This window comes from Gopherus flavomarginatus, chromosome 2, assembly GCF_025201925.1.
Source record: "Gopherus flavomarginatus isolate rGopFla2 chromosome 2, rGopFla2.mat.asm, whole genome shotgun sequence".
In the NCBI taxonomy this organism is placed as follows: domain Eukaryota; kingdom Metazoa; phylum Chordata; order Testudines; family Testudinidae; genus Gopherus; species Gopherus flavomarginatus.
In genome coordinates, this window is record NC_066618.1 from 164,240,214 (window position 1) to 164,257,904 (window position 17,691).

At 40.1% G+C, this 17,691-nt stretch overlaps 1 protein-coding gene across 6 annotated transcripts in view; it reads left to right on the forward strand.

The window, feature by feature from the left end:
• The first annotated feature begins 801 nt into the window (after nt 1-801).
• Nucleotides 802-17,691, forward strand: part of UNC5D (unc-5 netrin receptor D) — a 313,599-nt gene continuing 296,709 nt past the window's right edge. For 5 of the 6 annotated variants that reach the window (XM_050939898.1, XM_050939899.1, XM_050939903.1 and 2 more), the window contains exon 1: nt 802-1,092. In XM_050939898.1, coding sequence (XP_050795855.1) covers nt 996-1,092 — 97 coding nt within the window. In that variant the 5' untranslated portion in view covers nt 802-995. The remainder of the gene's footprint in view (nt 1,093-17,691) is intronic. The other variant, XM_050939901.1, reaches the window with a different exon arrangement.

Sequence of the window (17,691 nt, forward strand, 5' to 3'; positions counted from 1 at the left end):
CCAGATCTTGATGCACTTCTACAGTTTTGCACTGTGGACTTTGGTGGAGCTGCTCCTGATTTACACCAGTGTAAAATCAGCAGAGTCTGGCTGTAAGATGACTTAGGATATCACTCTGTCTTGCTCATACACTCAACCATGAGTTGATGGTAGACAGGTTCTCTAGGGCTTAAAAAAAAACAAAAACAAAAACCCAGAAAGGAAATTAGAAGGATTCCAGACTCCTCCAATGGAGATAGAAGGCTGCCCCCAGCAGTGTAACTGCCTCCCCACAGCTGTATGTCTGGGGAAAGGTTTATCTTGAGGAGCGATCACTGGAAAATAAGAGGGAGGAGGAGGTTTGCAGGAGGATAGCTGGGAAGGCAATCAAGGCGGGGAGAGAGGATCGAAGGGGAAGCGATCTCACGTTTCTGGGGAGCAAGATGAAGCTGCCGCGTCTCCCCTCTCCCAGCAGGCTGGGCAGCAGTTCGGGAGGAGGGGGACGGGGAAAGCGAGACAAGTAGGGACGGGGACGGGAGGAAAGGAGCAGGGGGAGATCACCCGATTCTGCTGCGGCAGCAGCTTGTCCCTGCTCCCGCTTGTCTCCCGGGCGCACCTGCTCCATCCCTTCGCTGGTGCCTGGGTCCGGGAACCACGTCCTCCTCCTCCTGCCTCCAGGCCCCGCCCAGCCCTGGCCTAATTGGCTGTCGGCGGAGGGGAGCTCATTAGGGATGCTGGCTCGCAGCTGCTCCGGTTAGTCTGGAGCCGGGCGCCCGGCAGCAGCGAGGTGCGGAAAGAGAGCGGCGAGAGGCAGGAGCTGGGGGCGCCCGGCACCCACTGACCCCCCTCCTCAATCCCCGGAGCCTCAAAGCCCCTCCCAGGACAGCGCTCAGTAATAAAAGGGAGGCGAGTCCCAGGCTGGCACTCGAGCCCTGAGAGCCTGACGGGAAATTATCCCCCTTGGCAGGGGAAGGAAAGCAGGAGTGAAGAAGCGGAAAAGGAGGTGTGGAGAGAGCATGGGGATACGGGCTGCAGGAGGAGGGGGGCCCGCACGCCTGAGGAGGCGGCTGCTCTTGCTGCTGGGGCTCTGCAGCTGGGCGGCTGCCCTCAGAGGTAAGCGAGGGACGAGACAGCAAGACACTGTGCAAGGGAGCCCCGTCAGACCCGGAGAGGTGCTGCGGAGTTGAGTTGGAAGAGCGCTGAGCTGGAAGCTGGCTCCGCAAGTGCTGACTGCATCCCCGGCTAGCTGGGGCTGCAAAGTTTGCTTAGGCAGCCATGGCTTTAGTTAATTCTCACAGATTGCACCGCAAGGAAACCCCTTCCCCCTTTTTTTTCTTCCTTGTGTGTGTACGTTTGATGCATGCAAGGAAAATTACTCAGCCAGCTTCCAAAAATAAAAAGGGTAGGGAGGGTGAGGTTACTCCCTTCCTCTTGCCACTCAGTGGCACCTTTATAGCTGTCTGCTGCCTGGAGTTCTTTGCATGCGCTGAACAGGGATCACCCTTTTTGTTTTTATGGTGCACCTCTAATGGATGGACTGTTTTGAAAAAAAGATCTCAGAGGGGGAGGGGGGGGATCCGAAAAAAAACATGTTCTGCTGCAGGACATCGTGTCCAGGAGTTCATTGGGGGGGGGGGGAGGAGGGAGAGAGAATTGCAGTGGAAATTGTGGCCAGTAGTTTGAATCCTTAATGAGAACAGAAGTGATTTACCACAAGACTGCTTGTTTTATAGGCAGATAGAACTCCAGCTTGTTAAAGGGGTGAGAAAGATATAGCACAAGTGTCCATTGGACTCCAGTGTGTGAAAATGTACCCATTGGACAACATTTCTAAGCCTCCTGCCTTACTTTACAACCTCCTGTAGCAATGAGAACTTAATTATTTGTCAAATAACACTCCTGTCTGGAATATGTTTATTTTTGGTACACACTGGTTCCCACATTTTTATTTAACGTCCGCCTGCTAAAATACTTCAATTAGAAAATCTGCCGAGCAACTCGCCAAAGAATGTCAACTGCTCAGCATCTGGAATCCTTGACACCTTGGCTGTTACATCTGGACTTCTCACAAGTGTGTTTGTGCGGGGGAGGGGACGGTTCCTGTTTGCTATTCTTCTCAAGGAAAATATTTGCTGTTGGAAGCTGGTGTTTTTTGGTGGAGCTTTTGTTATTGTTGTCGTTGACCGTTTGGAATTTGAGATTGATCCATCAGTTGTTGTTCGGCTTCTTTTCCAGATTAGAGTAATCAAAATCTGATGCTGTCTGAATAGATCCTGAAGGAATCTCTTGAGACTGTCTATTATGCAGGAATAATAATGTCTGTGTAGGTCTCCATCCTTGCCATGTGTATTATGTTCGTCACTCCATTTTCTTTCCCATGTACTTTGTTGTTTTAGTCTTTTTATAAAATGTCATTAGCAGGTAGCTGATAACATCTCGTTATAGTTTCTGTTTGTTTAGCTGTCCAGCCTCATCTGGTATTCCACAATAAAACCAAATGATTTGTTTGGAATAAGGATGTCTGCAGAGGGGATATGTGGGAAGATTTTGGTGTAATTGGGTGAAGCGTAGTATTTAGGAGCTGTGGGACAAAAGTTTCTATACATAAAAAGTGAACTTTTTCAGGACTGAATGTGACAGAGCAACAAAGTGTAGTTTAACTACTTTTTCACCCCCTATGCGACTGTAAATATAGTAATTTTATATATGATTCCTTGGGAAAATGTGTGTATTTAAATTTGAAATATTAGAAAGTGTGGGGTGAAGGGAGGCTTAAGGACTTTCTCCTGCACATTTTGAGCACTGGGAGTTTTTGCGGTTGTCTTCAGTAGTAACAGGATCAGGCCCCTTTAAGTAGTTGAAATTTTACACTACAGGTCATATGCAGCAGGCCAACTCTTCTGTCCTCTCTTGTTAGAAACGAGCTTCAGCTACTTAATTATTATGTACCATACAGGATGTTTTAGGTACCAGGCTAACGTGCAATTGTTTTTAGACATTATTATGAGGGATAGCAAGGTATTTTTAGAATCACTTCAGTGGCTGCAGAGTCTTTCTCATTTTTTGATGCTGCATAGTGTTTACTTGTAGCTTTAGCTGGAACAGTTAACCCCAGTTACTGACCCGTTGAGCTATAAGATTACGGTTTATGAAGTTGTCTTAAAGCCATCTCTAAGAGAAATTGTATTCCGGAGTTTCACTCTGAGTAGGGCTTAAAAGCAAAAAGGAATGATTGCAGATAATCTTCGCATTGCATTTTAAGTCTATTAGAATGAATGTGTGCATAGCTGCAGGCTTTTATTTTACAATAAACGTACAGAGAGATAATGGTAATTTGAAAAATAGGACATAAAATCACTAATATTTCCCTGGTAATTAACTCATTGATGCATGGAAAACTGTACTTTGTGTCCATCCCCATATCTGATATAAAGATGCCTGCAAAATATAAACATTAAACATCCTTCTCTCATTGTCTTGTTTATAAAGCCCATGGCTATGCATTGGGTGGTGTTGCTAGATCTAAGCACATTTTGTTCTAAATAAGAATCATTAAGTGTTTTCCTTCTTCTTCATGTGGTGCCTATGCATTTACAGTACTGCATGACAGCCACTGCGTATTGCTACTGATTTTATGAAGATAAAGAGCGCCATTAACCCATGTAATGGAATAAGGATGGGTCTGTGGCCAACAAGGTATTGGAACAATATCTGTTTTCAGTCTAAAATGTCTGGTAATATGTGTGTAAAACTGAGGACAAAAGCAGTCTAGATAGTTGCATAGCTGAGACACTATCCAGGATTCTATGGACCAGTGGGGCAATACAATACAATTATTGGAAGATATCACCCTTGGAGATGGAACCAGAGGAAATGCTTGCTGGGAAAAGGCACAAATACTGAATTCCATTTGTAATAGTCTCGTAGTTAAGGTAGAGGACTGGTGGTTGGGAGACATGGGTTCTAATCCCATCCATGCCACTGATTTGCTGTGACCTTAGGCAAATTAATTTTACCTGTCTGCTTCAGTTTCTCTCATTTGTAAATGGAACTCATGTTTCATAGGGGTATTGTTCATCTGAACTCTTTAGTATTTGCTAAGTATTTTAAGTCACTGGATTGTAGCTCTAACAGTTCTCTATGGCATTTCGTTTGAGGCTTATTATTGTCTTGCTGTGGCTAGTTCCACATCTTTGAATAAGTAGAGTAAGTAGAGTGGGTGTTTAAAAAAAAAACGGTTTGATTCTGCATTCGAAAGGAATATATTATTTGTATGTTGTTTTCTGGAGAGTCTCACTGAGGTTCATTTCTTTGTACCTGGTACCCTGCTGAGAATGAGGCATCTTGGTTATTAAAAATACATTTAACAGTTTACTACTTGAAAGTGTGTGTTTGGGGATATTCTGACCTGCCAAGTGCTAACTGAATCTACACAGTGTCAACATACTGATTTGTTTGATCTTTTTCAAGTCCATATGTGGTGAATGTGTTGTCTAGATGTACATGAAATATTCTAATCACTTGATGTAGGAAATATAAAAAATGTAAGGAAATAATAATGGATAATATTTGTGGTCCATTTGTGTGATTTGGTTCTGAATGTCATGTAAGGAGTCTTCTGCATGGGCTTTCTGCTTATGGACTTAAGGCTGGAAAGAAGATCATATGGTCCATCCATCTGTTTGGTACTTCAGTGTGTAATACCTTTCAAGAGTATGTCTATCACTCTTCATTCAGTTGCTCACACAAATTACCTTCTAAGCAGAGAGATTGCAGGTGTTAGCTCAGAAACAGTTTCTGTTCATGTCACCATATTTACTTAGTAGTTGATACCTGCCTTTGCTATGTCCTTCAGAATGATGCACACTTGGTATACTCATAGTAACATGTTAGCTCCATTTCACAGATTGGGAAACTAAGGTTCAGAGAGGTAAAGTGACTTGCCTGAGGCCACAGAGAAGATTCTGTATCAAAGCTGAGCCTAGAATGCAGAGGTTCCCGGTCCCAGTTCTGTATTTGGATCACTCCTTCATCTTTTTCTTTATGAATGCAAATCTAGATTTTTCTAATAATTCTTACAGGTCAACGCCAGACATCGTCTCACATCCTTGTTGCCCTCTTTGATAACTTTCCCAATTCATTATCCTCCTGAAAATGTTGCCACAAATTGTGCATGAAATTTTAGGGGTGTGGTGTGATTACACATGTAGAATGCCAGAATTTCCTCCAGCATGAATGGGCTCTAATTCTTTACATCAGAGGGCAGCAGTCACTTCAGCATCTAGATGCAGTAGATAGATGCAACCCATTGTTTTTGTTTTTTTTAACAGCACACTCGTTACATAACAAAGAACTTTTGCACGTTACTACTTTGCAAAGAAAATACAGTACACTACCTCTAACTTAGTGCATGTCAATGTAACTCTGCACAATAGCTTCCCTCCTCTGTGGCGAAACATCAAATCAAAGTGTTACATATAATACTGTCATGACACACAGATCTGCAAATAAAGTCCATCGTCTACCTGATTACTGGATGACATCCTTCTGTGGACATGTTCCATTAATGTAATTAGAACTAGCATAACACTTTCTTTGTGCTAACCTATTTCTGAGATTTTATGGTTAGTCTCTTTTTTTTTCCCCCTATGCATGTGCTCCTTGGTGCCTAATTTATTCACAGGTGCTAGGGGGATATATAATTTCTGTGTCTTCATATGCAAAGAATAGCTCTAAAGAGGTGAAATGAGCTTACCATGCTATGAAAACAAGTGTTCTCTTTGATACCATAACTGAATTTTAGACCTATATGGACTTTCACTAATGCAGAATGAAAATTGCTAATATAATGGTACTTTCACAGTGAGTTACAGACAGCAAATACAAATAGTGTGATGTGATATATACTAAGATGGAAAATTGCTTGCGGTAGAAGGGATCCCACAGGGCAACTTGACATATCGTTTCTGTATTTTTAGTCCTGCTTTCTGAGGAAATGTGGAGTCTGAGACTGAGAGCAGAAATTTAACACCAGAGGCTGCTGTTTCTGTTGTTTTGGATGTTACTGCTGTTGTAATGGAGCAGATGGTTGGATTCATTTAGAGAAAATAGAAACTTGTTTCATTTTCCATTTCTCCTTTTAAATAATTTTTTTTGTGCCACAGTGTATCATTTGGCCTACCCATATAGCATGGATATTTGCAAGTATGCTGTTTTTATAGTCTCTTACAGATCATTAGAAGACAATAAACTACGTTATAATGCACACTGCAAGTAGCTTATGAAAATAGCTAACAATATAAGCAAGTCTACACTTATTATTTCACCTTTTGAAACTTACTTATCTAACTTCAATTGATTGTTTTGTCCTCCTAACCATCTCAGTGACATCCAGCTATCCAGTAATGTTGGTGATGTAGAAGAACAGGAATTGCCACAGTCAGCTGAGGGACCTGTCTAACAGTACTAGATGCTTGGGAGAAATCCAGCAGTAGTCAGCTATGGAAGAATTTCCCCATGTGGGAAACTTCTTTCTAAAACAAGTAAACAAATATGCCCTTATCCTTCCCCCACAAAAAATTCTACCTAGAATTGCTGTGGATGTCTCGTTATCTACATAAATGTCTAATGCTCTCTTGAATCAGACCAGAGGGGAGGAAAGCCTGCTGGGCAATATTGTCCTCATGGCTGCTTTTAAGGATCCATTAGCTGCTTCTACTGTCTCTTCCACAGTTTATAACCTGGGTTGGATTGTTCTAATGAGATGACTTTTTTAGTAACAATAAAGAAAGCAATATATAGAAATATTATGATTAGAGAAACAAAATGTAACTTAGTCACTTATGAATTATTAGCAGGCCTTACCTTTAGAGAAGAATGATAATCTTGTGGTTATGGGAGTGCCTTCAGGAGTTATGAGTTCAATTCCTAGCTTTCCCACAAATTCTCTCTGTGACCTTGGGCATTTTACTTAATATGTGTGTGTGGCTCTTGACCCCATCTGTAAAATGGGAATAATAAGGCTTCCCTTAGTCTGTCTGTCTGTCTGGTTCATTTAGATGGCAAGCTCTCTGGGACAGGTCCTGTCTTACCATGTGTTTTGTGCAACATCCAGAACAATGGTGCTCCTATCTTTATTTGAGTGTCTAGGAGCTAGTGTGGTACTAATAATTTGCTGACTACTACTGTTTGTTTCAGGAAAAGTTCTTTAACAATAAAGAAAGTGATTTTAAAATGCACAAATGAGAATTAGGTGCCGAAACCTAGTTGACTTTCAGTGGAAATTTGCTGCCTACCTGCCCGTATGTGCCTTTGAAAGCCTTCCCGAAAAAGGAATTATTTGCAGGTGATAGAATAGCAAGCCTGGAGTGGGAAGACTTTGGTAAGGGGGGATGAACTGGTGTTAGGGCATTCTGTCTTTTTGCATCCTGCCAAGGTTGGTAGTAACCAAACATAGTTACCAACTAATGCCTGGCTGGCTGGCTTGTAAGAAATGAGTTGGCAGCTCAGTTCAGTTCCTGGTGAGCAAATGTCCGTGTCACACAAACCCACCACCATCCCTGGAAAAAAATCTTTTAGCAGAGGCCTCATCGAAGAAGCCCACTGTCAAGGTTCCTTCCACACTCTGAACTTTAGAGTACAGATGTGGGGACCTGCATGGACACTTCTAAGCGTAATTACTAGCTTAGTTCTGGTATCACTGCCACCACCCCCAAGTACTACCTTTTTCCCTGGGTAGTCTTGAGGGACTTCACCAATTCCCTGGTGAACACAGATCCAAACCCCTTGGATCTTAAAACAAGGAGAAATTAACCACCCCCCCCTCCTTTCTCCCACCAACTCCTGGTGGATCCAGATCCAGCCCCCTTGGATCTAAAAAACAAGGAAAAATCAATCAGGTATTAAGAAAAAGGCTTTTAATTAAGGAAAAGAAAGGTAAAAGAAAACCCTCTGGGAGAGATTAGCTTACCAGCTACTCTCCCAGACGACAGGTTTAAAACACAGAGGATGTTCCCCTGGGCACAAATTTAGTTACACAAAAAAATACCCAAATACCCAATTTTGATAATTCCTTTAATGATGCCAAGACAAGTTACAAAGAAAATAAACATAAACATATTTATCCCTTTCTAAAACTTACTACTCTGATAAGAGGCTGGTTCCTTGATCTTTTTCACTCCCGCTGAAACTGAGACTCTAAACAAAGGAAAACTTCCCTCCTCCCTTTTGAAACATCTTGTTCCCCCTTGGTTCCTCTGGTCAGGTGTCAGCTAGGCTAGGTGAACTTCTTAACCCTTTACAGGTAAAAGAGGCATTAACCCTTAATTATCTGTTTATGACACCCACAAACAACCAGGCATGGAAAGTAGTCCCTCTTAGTACCAATGGTGGCAACTTTCACTACTGTTACCTGGGCTCTGTCCTTTCTGTGTACAAAGAGGGTTTCTGTCTGGTTCCTTTCATGAATGCACAGCTTTCCTAATCTCTAATTCTAGAGAGAAAGCAAAACATACGCTAACAATATCACAACTAGGAAATCTTCCCAGGCAAAGGCGAGGGAGGCAGTGTGTTCTAGTGCATAGAGCACTGGGCTGGAACTCATAGGGACCTGGATCTATTCCCAACTCTCACTTACTTTCTGTATGACCTTGGGCAAATGACTTTGGCTCTTTGTGCCTATTTCCCCACCTTTCCTTTGTCTACTTATACACAATTAGAAGATCTCATAGTTTATGTAGCAAAAAGGGACCTTGGTCTCAGTTGGACTCTAAGTGTTACAGTAACACAATAGTTATACTGGATCCAGAAAATTTCCATTTAAATTAATAATGAGAGAAAGTGTTTAGTTTTTGTTTTTTAACACAACCAGTTTTTTTTTAAATGCTGCTTATTTTCCCTCAAGTTTAGGATGACCAATCTTTCAAATGAAAAATCAAAGCATTCATTGTTTCTTTAAACATGTTGTAAGATCTAAAGCTTTACAGAAAGAAAAAATGTGTTTAAGAATTTTCCTTAGTGAGCTTTTGTTTTTCTCCCAATCCAACTTGTTTTTTGTTATCAAATTGTGGCTTCTTTTAGGGTATCATCATAACAAGAGATTAAAGTCTCTCAAATTGTGCTTGACAAGAACTTCAGTGATACAACACAATCTGCCCGTTCTCAAATGCTTATCATGCTGCGTATCCTAAGGCACTTTACAATCCATAAAACACTCAAAGCAAAACTCCTATTGAACTGGATAAAATGTAGAAAAGAAACCTTAAAAGCAAGTTGTGAGAATGGAAAATGTCTGCCTCTATGCTCAAGCAAAGAGTTCCAGCTCTGAGGGGTACCACAACTGGAGTCCAATGGGTATCAAAGAGTTGTATCAAAGTCTTGCATCCAACACTACCTCCCCAGAACTCAGACTGGTGTGTAAGGAGTCAAGTGGTCATGTGAACACACAGGATTTGATTAAAAGAAGGGATAACCCAGAAACCAAATTTGAATAAAGTTTTCTCCTCAGGGGAAGTGAGGGGGGAGGGGGGATATTAACAAGTGTTTGCTGAGGTGTGTCCTTGGTGTGGACAAAAAAAAAAAAATTCATTATAAAAGGTCAGAACTTAATGTCTGCGCTTTCCATGCATGCATATGCTCTAGTCTGCAATACAGAATATGGACTTCCACATCAAAACAGGCAATGCACATGCAAAGATCCAATATGGGCAAAGAATTCTGGACCCCTGGCCTACTATGTAGTCCCTAGAAGCATGCATTTGTGCTGTGCTCAGAATAAGGCTGACATGTTCCTCATCTTGGTAATTTAGGATAAGAGCAGGTTAGCTTCCAAAAATCTTTCTCCTGATTGCTGTTCATTAGAGTTATGGAGGAGGAAAGGAATGATGAACAAAAGACTTCACGGCAGATATTTGATCTGAGTTTAAAATGAAGTTTTGCAGTCTTCTCTTAATTCCAAGTGACCTGGAACAGTGCCACACTGGGAGGAACAGATATCTGATTTAAGGAGGCAATATCAAAAACTTGCTAATAGCAGAAATGTAAATTCACTGTTTCAGTTGACTGTGTTTTTCTTTTTCTTTATGGAGGAAAGCATTTGTGGGAGTGGGTTATTGTATCCATCATTGCATCTCCTCCACCTGAGGAGTGTGTATGTATATCAGTGTAAAGGGCTGAAAGTGAGATTTTCAGAAGAGCGACAAAGCAAGTTAGGGGTGGGCATTGTAGAAGAGCCTAAGGGAATTAGCTGAACTCCCAATGAATGTTTCAATTTTGAAAATCTCACTCTGAGTGAATATTTTATTTGAATTTTGCCTGTCTGTTTGGAGAATGCCCAGAAAGAATGAGATCTTTTGGTTTCCCTTGGTTCATATTTGTGGATGTGGGTCAGCGAGAGAGGGAGAGAATTTCACTTATTTGGCTTGCTATTCAAACAATTTAAAATCTGAGCTGAATTTCCTATTTGTGATTGGTTGCAAGTCATATGCTATTACTGTGTTCCCTAGTTGGATAAGTATAATTTTTTTTTAATCTGGTAAAAGTGCCTTTGTGAAACTAACATTTTTTTCTGAGCATTTGTGCCAGCAAAAATCAATTGTTTTAATGCTTTCAGAGAATAAACATAAAATAGGCACATACAGCTTAAGTGAGAGAATTGTTTTTAACTGTAAACCAACTACTCAGAGTCGCTTCTTCTACCACACTCCCTAGTAATAAATTGTATTATAGAAATGAATTTGCTCTACTAAATTGAATTCAAGTTTTTGTATAGAATCCTGTCCAGTCCACAATCATAAAGTCATGGGCACTTGTTATGGTGATAGATGCCTCATGACTTCTTGGGAGTAAACCAAAACTAAGACTGCTGTAAATCTGAGGATAGGCATTACATATGAAATTACTAATTTAGGAGATATTTACTGCGTGCATATTTTGTCAGAGTGTGTGTGTATGTGTGTGAGAGAGAGAGAGACACACACACACACACACACACACACACACATACTGGTGTCTGTTCCTTTTAGCATAAATATATACAATGTAAACTGTTTGCTTAGAGTTTAAACTTTAATTCTAGATAGCATTTAGCAACACTTTGCCTGCCAGAGTGCTGTACTGGAATTGAATAATGAATGCAGTGGACATTCTAAAGACGCTAGGTGGTGCATATATTTAATGCATGCCTTGCCTATTTAGCACTGTGTTCTAACTGAAAGCTTCCAGATAATGCTCCAGATACTGCTGTGCATATCGTGTAGTTCTGAGAGTTGAGTATATTTGTATAGGTACATTAAAATATCCTTCTAATTCTGAAATTGAATTATTTTACCCAGCGTATTACATATTATTTAAGGCTGGATAGCTCCCATATATGGTACAAACAGAAATTTGTCTTTTATAAGAGATGGCTTGTGTAGCTGTCATAAATTGGATTTGTTTGGAAAATTGGTCTTCATGCTATAATTTACAGTGTATTATGTTGTTGGGAAGCAGTGGAATCCTGTTAGACCCAATGGACTAGACACTCACTTGGTGAAGTCAGCACAGCTCCGTTTAACAAGAGTGAGTTCTATGTTAAGTGAACCCTGAATTCTATTGGATAGGGCTGGGCAGAAAACAACAACTTCGTTTTGCAAAACACTTTGAAGTTTGAGTACCTGCACTGTCTGATTAGGGACTGGCACTTAACCCTTGGTTTCCCATCCTAGGTGAGTGCCAGGCTACTGGCTATTCTGGAGCAGAGATGCTTTAACCACCAGGCTATTCTGGAGTGAGTTTCTTTCTCTAGAAATGTTTCTGCAAAATGTTTTGTTTTTGCTGAAACAGCATTTTTCAACAGAGACGAACATTTCATCAATTTTTTTCCCAACTAGTTCTGCTATTGGAGACAGAGACAGCGACTTCCTCATCTCCTGAAACAGCGATTCTCAACCTTTCCAGACTACTTGTACCCCCTTCAGGAGTCTGATTTGTCTTGCGTACCCCAAGTTTTACCTCACTTAAAAGGTGACAGAAATATTGCTTTCTTTCCCCTTTTTATCGTATAATTATAAAATAAATTGATTGGAACATACATACTATACTTCCATTTCAGTGTGATACTTGAGCCTGTTTTTCATTCGTGAGCCTTGTCATTCTGGGAGACAGTGAAGCAATAGCAACAATTAAGTTTTTTCCCCACATTGAGTCTATTCCTGAAGCCTGTTGTAAAACTAGGCAAATACTGTGTCTCTATGAGTTGACATGCCACCTGGAAGACCTCTGCATACCCGTGGGGTATGCCTATCACTGGTTGAGAACCACTGTCCTAAAGTGAGGCTGACCGCTCATATCAAGCCCTTATTACAGGGAGTGTTTGTATGTGTTTAAGCACATTCACACATTCTTTTATAATTTTTCGTATTTCTCCTTTGCAGCCTCTCTAATATAAGAAGCAAAGTCAGTAATTTTAGTCTAACCTTTGAGCCACGGTGTTTCTGTTTTCAAGATTAAAACAAATGTAGCTACTCCAGTTGCCTTCTGGGAGCAGTGTGTAGTATTACCCATACCTACAGGATACTACTTGGTACCCCCCAGAAAACATGCCAGTATTACTCAGTTTTGTCACAATAACGGAAAAGCTCCTGCTGTTCACACTGTAATATAGAATCTAGGACTTATCCAATGTCAAATGAGCTAACCAAATAAAAAATGAATTGAAAGTGTTTAATCTGTCAGCATCAATGAATCTAAAAAGATTATCGCTCCATTAGTGCTAATAGATTTTTTCCAAAGATAACTTTGCTACTTGACTTGCCCATTCCTATAAAGATTGTTACAGATCTAATTTATACTACAACTTAAATATTCCTGCTATATTTTGATTGAATCTGGGCCTTGTTAATGGGCTACCTTGACTTTTGTTACGATCGATAACTTTGCTTTAATTGTCTGAATGCTAGTTCCATTCTTTGCTTCTATAACACTTCATAACAATTGTGGAGAGCTTTTTTTTTTTTTTGAGCTGTAGGGAAATGTGACCTTTTAACAGCTCAAGCTAATTACTAGAATTTCACATCCCACAAATTATGCACTAGCCAATTCCTGCTTCCCCCTTTTCAGGAAATGTAATGAAACTGAAAGAGCAGGAATAGAACAAAACTGATATTCTGCTCATTACAGGTCTGACCCTGCTCCCATTGAAATCAGTGGCAGAATTCTTTGATACTCACTGAAGTCAATGGATCTCTTTCTAAGGACTACAAAGGGGACTGAAATAGTTTTAAACATCCAGTTATCTCCTAGAAAATCCGCACTGCACATTCTATGTCTAGATGAGATTGAATGGTTCTATGGGAACGAAGGAGGTGGAAATGTAATGGATAGAAAAACTTTCCTACTTCAGACAGTCTAACTCAGTATTTTTTATTGTATTAGTTCTTTAGATTTAAATAACACACAAAAAATGCCCTTACCAAGCTCCCAGTGGCCTAACAATTACATCTAAAATTGTGAATGGTGATCACCTAACATCAAATAATGAATCCACTAAGCCAGCTAATAAATAAATAAAAAAACAACAAAGTAAGTTCCTTTTTTCCCCTCTCTGACCTCATCTGCCCAAACATACCTTTAACCTCCCCCCAAAACCATGTCATGCCTTCTGCGGCATGCTTGGAAGGCCAGACCTTTTTAGAAGAAGGTTTGAGGCAAGTTTGAGTCCTGGGTAATGACTGAATTTTGTTACCGTTTGAGTCCTGTTTGGTTGTCTCTGAAATGAGATGATGGTTTCAGCCCATGTTGTAGTGGGCTGGTGTTACCATTGCATTTAGCACTGTCAGCTCTCTATTCCTTTCAGCAGAGAGGCCAAAGATTGAATGTGAATAGGGAATGAACCTCCCTCCGGTCAGCTGTGACAAAGCATTGCAGTACCGCTGTCCATATGTATGACTTGTATTTCGTGACTATTGAAAGCCAACAACGTTCTAGGTGCTGTTTCTGTTCTGTGGTTAACTGGAAGTCTTCAGTCTCCAGCATTGTTTCATCCAGCACCTTTCACAAGCGCTGTTATTTCTAATCACTGCTTTTTGAGATGAAAAGTTTTAAATGTGAAAAGGTAATGAATGCTGTATAGGGGTAGATTTCCTGATGGATTCTGCAGCTGTGGTATACAGAAGGGCCTCGTAAAATGTGGTAAATGGTGACCACTGTGCTCTCAGCTCTTGTTCCTCATCCCTTCAAAATAAGATAGACTCTGTAACTAAGTGACATTTTCTAGCTATTTTTACCTTTTCAGAGTGAACAATTTCAGCAGAAGTGAACTGATTTCTCTGTTTGTTTGAAATACAGGGTGCTCTTTAGCATTTTTACCCTTTAAAAAAATATGAAAGCTCTTGAGTGCTTTCATATTTTCAAAGGGCAGTAGCAACTTTAGTGAAAGAGCAGTCAGTTTTCTGTACTCTCCTCTATCTTTTATACTTTTTGAAAGTGCTGTCAAGAAAACATGTTCAATAAATATTCTGTAGCTTCTTGTGCAGAGATGGTAGAGAGGTAAGGGAGCTTCTTTCTGAAGGCTGAAAATCATTCTTGTCCCAAAAAATATATTATGAAATCTCTCTGCCTCTTCTTTTCCTCCCCTTCCTCCTAGAGACCCACCTCATCTACACACACCCAAAGTGAATGCATGGGAGCTGAATTCAGAACACTGCTGCAAGCCATTTCAGCAATGATTTGCCAACCTATAACCCCTGTGAATGAAATCATAACCATCAGTAAGTCAGCAGAGCTATTCTTGAGTAAATTTTTGCCTTCGGAGTGTCAGTTATAGTTATAGTCTCCTTGATCCTGTGGAGAGAAAAGGTGCACCTGTCAGGATGGAAACAAATAACAGCCAACTGATGCTCACATTATATTGTGCCTGTGTTGCACCTGCTGCACTATCATGCAACTTACAAAGTTCCATCATCTAGACCCATCATACTTAACCTCCAAAGCAGCTTAACAGGAGAAACTGATCCTCTCCTGGAAAAGAGGACTTTGCCTGCTTGATATTTCCCCCCCTTAGTTGTTGGGGTTTTGTGTGTGTGTGTGTGCGCATGTGCAAGTGCTATAAATAAATAAAACACTCTTTTTGAAGAATCTAAATGGCAGTTTTTAAGAAGTTTACTTCACTCTTTGTGCGATATTAAATCATTAAGTTAAGAGCATCAGAACTTGCTCTGTGGGGGATTAAGTTTCCCGACTGGGGAGAGAGGGATGTGTTGATAACTGCAGCAGAGGTGGTGGAGCAGAGGCAAGCGTGAGTGAAGTGGTGGAAAATATCATGACCTTGAAGCTGCCTCATTTCCCATGGTAAATTTTGTCTAAAAAGCTGCAAGTAAGCCAGTAGGTAGTGCTTTGAGACCCACACACTGATGGTGGCACCTAATGCAGCTGGCCAAAGTAGCAGTTCTTGGTGGACTGCAGACTTTATGCAGTAGTCCACTCTCCCAAGATTCCCTCTTCTCCTATAGTGAAACTTGGCTCAACTGAAAAATCAAATGCTGCCCAGCTCTGTGGAACCACCAATGGGCTTCCGCATTGAGGAACATATGGAGTTATGATGGGAAGAGGAGTCGATGGGAGGCCAGAATAGGGTAGAGCAAGCAACCAAGGCATGAGGAACAAAAGTAAAAAGAGACTTTGCAGTAAGACGACCGAAGCTACGTTGACACCAGCTACATTATTCACGTAGCTGGAGTTGCATAACTTAGGTCAACTTACCGCTATGGCATAGACGAGGCAATATAGTGACATCCTACTACAGAGGCTTAGCTGATTGTAATACATGGTAATGTGTCGTAATGCTTCTCATGATTTCTCATCTAAGCAGCTGTTTAAAACTGATGCATAGTAGCAACGGTGAAGAAATACCTGAAACACATAAAGAAGGCAACAGTATTATAATTTATTGCCAGTATCTTTTTTTGTTCCCAATGAACTATTCAGAATCTTACATAATATTAGTAAAAAGCCTCTTATTTTATGCCATGGAAGCATTCTGATAAACAAATTTCTTGCTACTTATCAAGGCAAATTGTCACCTTTTAAAATAAGTAACTCTCATAAGAAGATGTGGTAGGGAGAAGGATAAATTAATAAGGATGAACTAAATACATTTGGAATATATGGCGTCCACAAGGTAAACATCGGGGGCTGTTACCGCTGAAGGGAGTTCAGTGTTTCCATTTATAGGACTTTAATCAAGCTTGAATTTGGACTTAAAAAGTTCATTGTTGAAAAATTTAAATTGGACTGATCAGTCCATAATGTGTGAGTTCACAAGAAAGTTTCCTTTCCCTCTAGTGCTTTGGAGTAGTTTACTCCATCATAACCAAGATGTTCCCCCCCCACCAAACGCGCACACACATGTTGCATTGTTCACAGAGAATCAGAGAAAATTGAATTTTCCTCCATGACACAGAGCACTTGCCAAATCCTGCCACTCCCAGCAAAAACATTTGCAGCTGATAGAACTTCCAGTGGGCTGAATTTAGGTAGTCCCATGTCATAGCCTAATGACCTTCACTTTTATTTCCTCTTTGTTTTAACCTTAGATTGTCTTGCTTATGTGGGATTAAGTTGGATAGCTAAGGTGTTTCAGTATGTATAGCAATTGTTTAGTCCCCCAACACACTTTAAATAAAAAAGACCTCTATGCTTGGGGACATAAATAAAATCTGTTATAAGGTCTGTTTGGTTCTTTTAAATTTTATTTATGCATTAATCTCTTAGCACTGTTAAAGACTTAAAACATCTGCTTCGTGGCCATTTAAAACAGTGTCCCAGAGCTTACAATGAATTTACACATTTATTCAAGCTTCTGGCAAGGTACTTGTGTCAGCAGTCATAAAACACTTTTTTATTCCTTTTACTCTTACTAGTGAAATGTACCCCCAAACTGTGTTTCAAATAGAGCTGTATGAATAACCTATTTTTCAATTTGGTGACCAAACTGAAAAAGTTGAAACCAGCTGTTTGACTCTAAAATATTTGTATTTTGAATTTTTTGAGGGTTTTTTACTTTTTAACAATGTATTTTAATATAAAATTGAAGTAAAATTCAAAATAAACATTCATTTGAATCATAAAGTCAGTTTTATTTTAAAAATGTTGAAAAGAAATGGTGTTTGTTTTAGGGTAAAAATGTGGAGAATTTAACACAGATTTGTGACGTGTTTTGGTCCATCTGAATTTGGATTTTTCAAGAGGGGAAAAAAAATTTCATCTGAAAAATTCTACCTAGTTCTGGTTATAAATGTATTGTTGCATATTGCTGAAAAATAGCCTATTGCCATTCCTCATTTTCAAGATTTATCCATTTGGGCCAGTCGTTTGTCAGACCCTGTTGATTGTATTGGATTAGTGACATTTACATCTTTCAAGTCATTCCTCCATAATCTAGTCACAAAATTTAGGGAAAGGATCCCAAACCACCCCTTAGATGAAAGTTAAGATAAAACTGAAAACTTCTAAGATGGTTTGGTGAAGACATAGGTGATATTTAGCACTATAATGGCATAGAAAACTAAAGGCTTCCCCAACTCAGAAAAGCCCACCATCTTAAAAATATACCCAAGAACAGGACTTACTGGAAAATCTAGATGCGGGAATGGCCATTACTTTGTAATAACACCTTTCATTCCTAAAGGAACTCTGAATGCTTTATGGATAGTGTTTTTAATCATTCCTTCAGTT